The sequence below is a fragment of the Silene latifolia genome, chromosome Y (assembly GCF_048544455.1).
Source record: "Silene latifolia isolate original U9 population chromosome Y, ASM4854445v1, whole genome shotgun sequence".
NCBI lineage: Eukaryota > Viridiplantae > Streptophyta > Magnoliopsida > Caryophyllales > Caryophyllaceae > Silene > Silene latifolia.
In genome coordinates, this window is record NC_133538.1 from 409,569,311 (window position 1) to 409,571,810 (window position 2,500).

The 2,500-nt window shown below is 35.1% G+C and overlaps 1 protein-coding gene across 1 annotated transcript in view; it reads right to left on the reverse strand.

Annotated features, from left to right (window-relative positions):
* LOC141632301 (uncharacterized) overlaps positions 1-686 on the reverse strand; it is a 2,238-nt gene extending 1,552 nt beyond the window's left edge. Inside the window, exon 1 of the mRNA XM_074444860.1 lies at positions 16-686. Coding sequence (XP_074300961.1) covers positions 16-686 — 671 coding nt within the window. The remainder of the gene's footprint in view (positions 1-15) is intronic.
* Positions 687-2,500: the final 1,814 nt, after the last annotated feature.

Consider the following 2,500-nt stretch of genomic DNA (forward strand, 5'->3'; position numbering starts at 1 on the left):
ATTTAGATGGGAGACCAAAAAAGAGGCAGAATGTGTTTCAAGAACTTCCAACTCACAGAATCAAAAGCTTTTCGAATATCCACCTTTACCACACACCTAGGAGTTTTATACTTCCTACCATAGCCTCTAACAAGCTCATTAGCAAGCATGGTATTATCAAAAATGGATCTGTCAGAAATAAATGCAGCCTGTTCAATCCCCACCAGAGAGGGCATGACTCTTTTTAGTCCTGGTCGAATCTTACCGATTGTCTTGTAGAGAATGGTGCAACAAGAAATGGGTCTAAAATCCAATACAGTGTTTGGGGCATTTCCTTTTGGGATGAGCGAGATAAGAGTTGAATTAACCTCTTTTAGCAACTTACCCGTAGCAAAGAAATCAAGAATAGCAGCTGTAAAGTTCCCCTGAATAATATCCCAGGCATCACGAAAAAAACCAGAGGTGTAACCATCTGGACCCGGGCTCTTGTTTGGGTCAATTGAGAAAAGGGCAGCCTTTACCTCTGCAGGAGTGACAGGATCAAGAAGAGAAAGTCCCTCAGAAGCACTGAGACAAGGTCCAAATTGCATAACCATATCATCAAAATCCGCCACTGGTTCATCAGTACCAAGGAGACTCATGTAATATTCCAGAAAGGCCTTTGAAATGTCACCAAACTCAGTGCAAATATTACCATTCATACCCATAACCTTGCTAATACTGGAAGAGTTCCTTCTAGCAGCAATTATTATTATTATTATTATTATTATTATTATTATTATTATTATTATTATTATTATTATTATTATTATTATTATTATTATTATTATTATTATTAGTATTATTATTACTATTACTATTATTATTATTATTATTGTTACTATTATTGTTATTATTATTATTATTACTATTATTTTTATTATTATTATTATTGTTACTATTATTGTTACTATTGTTATTATTACTATTGTTATTGTTGTTATTATTGTTGTTGTTATTATTGTTATTATTGTTCTTATTATTATTATTATTCTTATTATTATTATTATTATTATTATTATTATTATTATTATTATTATTATTATTATTATTATTATTATTATTATTATTATTATTATTATTATTATTATTATTACTGTTACTGTTTTGTGTGGATTTTGCGCAAGGCGAAATCAGGTTAGGGTAGAGCTATGCAAGGTTAACTAGCTCTAAATGGTCTATTGGTTAGGTCGGCAGGCTTAAATGTAAAGCTGTAAATACAATAACAATAACAATAATGAGACAAAGAATTTTGTACGTGGAAAACCCTTGAATGGGAAAAAACCACGGGCACCAAGCCAGGAGATGATTCACTATGTAATTTGGGAGAATAATTGTATGACAATAACAATGCTTATATTTCTCTATGTATTGCGTATGTAAGTGTATGCTTCTTCTTGTGTAAAACGAGATGAGTCCAATATCTTCAATGTGTTCCTTATATAAGCTCCAATCTTGAACGGCTGGCTGATATGGTATTGAATGCGGATTATTCTCTATTATTGCCTGTAATAATGGCTAAATATTCCTCCCTTAATTACTGCATTTACTGCGAGATCTTCTCATTTAATGCTGCGTATATAATCCTTTTATAATACGCGTTTATGGTCTAATATCGTCCTGATATTTTGACCGTTGTCCTCTCCATGGCCTGGCGCCTATCTTCGTGTGTCCTGATAGCCTGACACCCTGACGGCCTGACAGTGAGGTTTAGATGAGATACTGATCAGGAAGGTCTGCGGATTTTCAGGCCTAACAATTGTCCCTTATCTCCTTATTTGCAGTGTGCCAGGACGAAAAAATGAGAAGATAACTTTGTTTTTAGGAAGATTAGCCAATGGTTAAGTTATGCTTAGGCAGTTTCCTGTAACGGCTATTTTACTGCAGTTTATGACGTGTGTAAGATTTACTGCAACTTCCTTAATGATTATCCACTTTCTTTGCGGTTGAAACCCTAATCTTCTCCACTATAAATACATGTGTGCTTCATTAAGTTGAACTCACCAAAGCAATTCTTCTTATTCTGTCTTAATAATCCTTCTCTTCAGTTCTCTTAATTCCCAACTTCTTCAATCTTCGATCAATTCTTCATAATCTTTCAAATAATGGCTGCAAAAAAGAAATCTACCAGGGCAGCGGTTCCTGCAACCCCTCCTCCTCAGAATCCTGAGAAAATTTCTTCTGAAAATATGCCTACTTCTTCTGCTGCTCCACCTTCCACGATCAGTAAGCCGAGTGATTCTCCATTGGAGATGATCTCAATATTCCATGGTGATTTTCAATTCAAGCCTATGAAGGCTTTAAATGAGGATCAGTCTGTTGCAAATCGTTTGAAGCCTGAGTTTGAGAAGATTTTGAAGGATAAGGGGATCATCCCTACTGATGCTGAAGTCTGGATCCCTGAGAATTCTCCTATCAGGGCCGACTGGGCTTGTCCTGGTTGGTTCTATATCCATGACTGGGCTTTCAGGGCAGGTTGTAA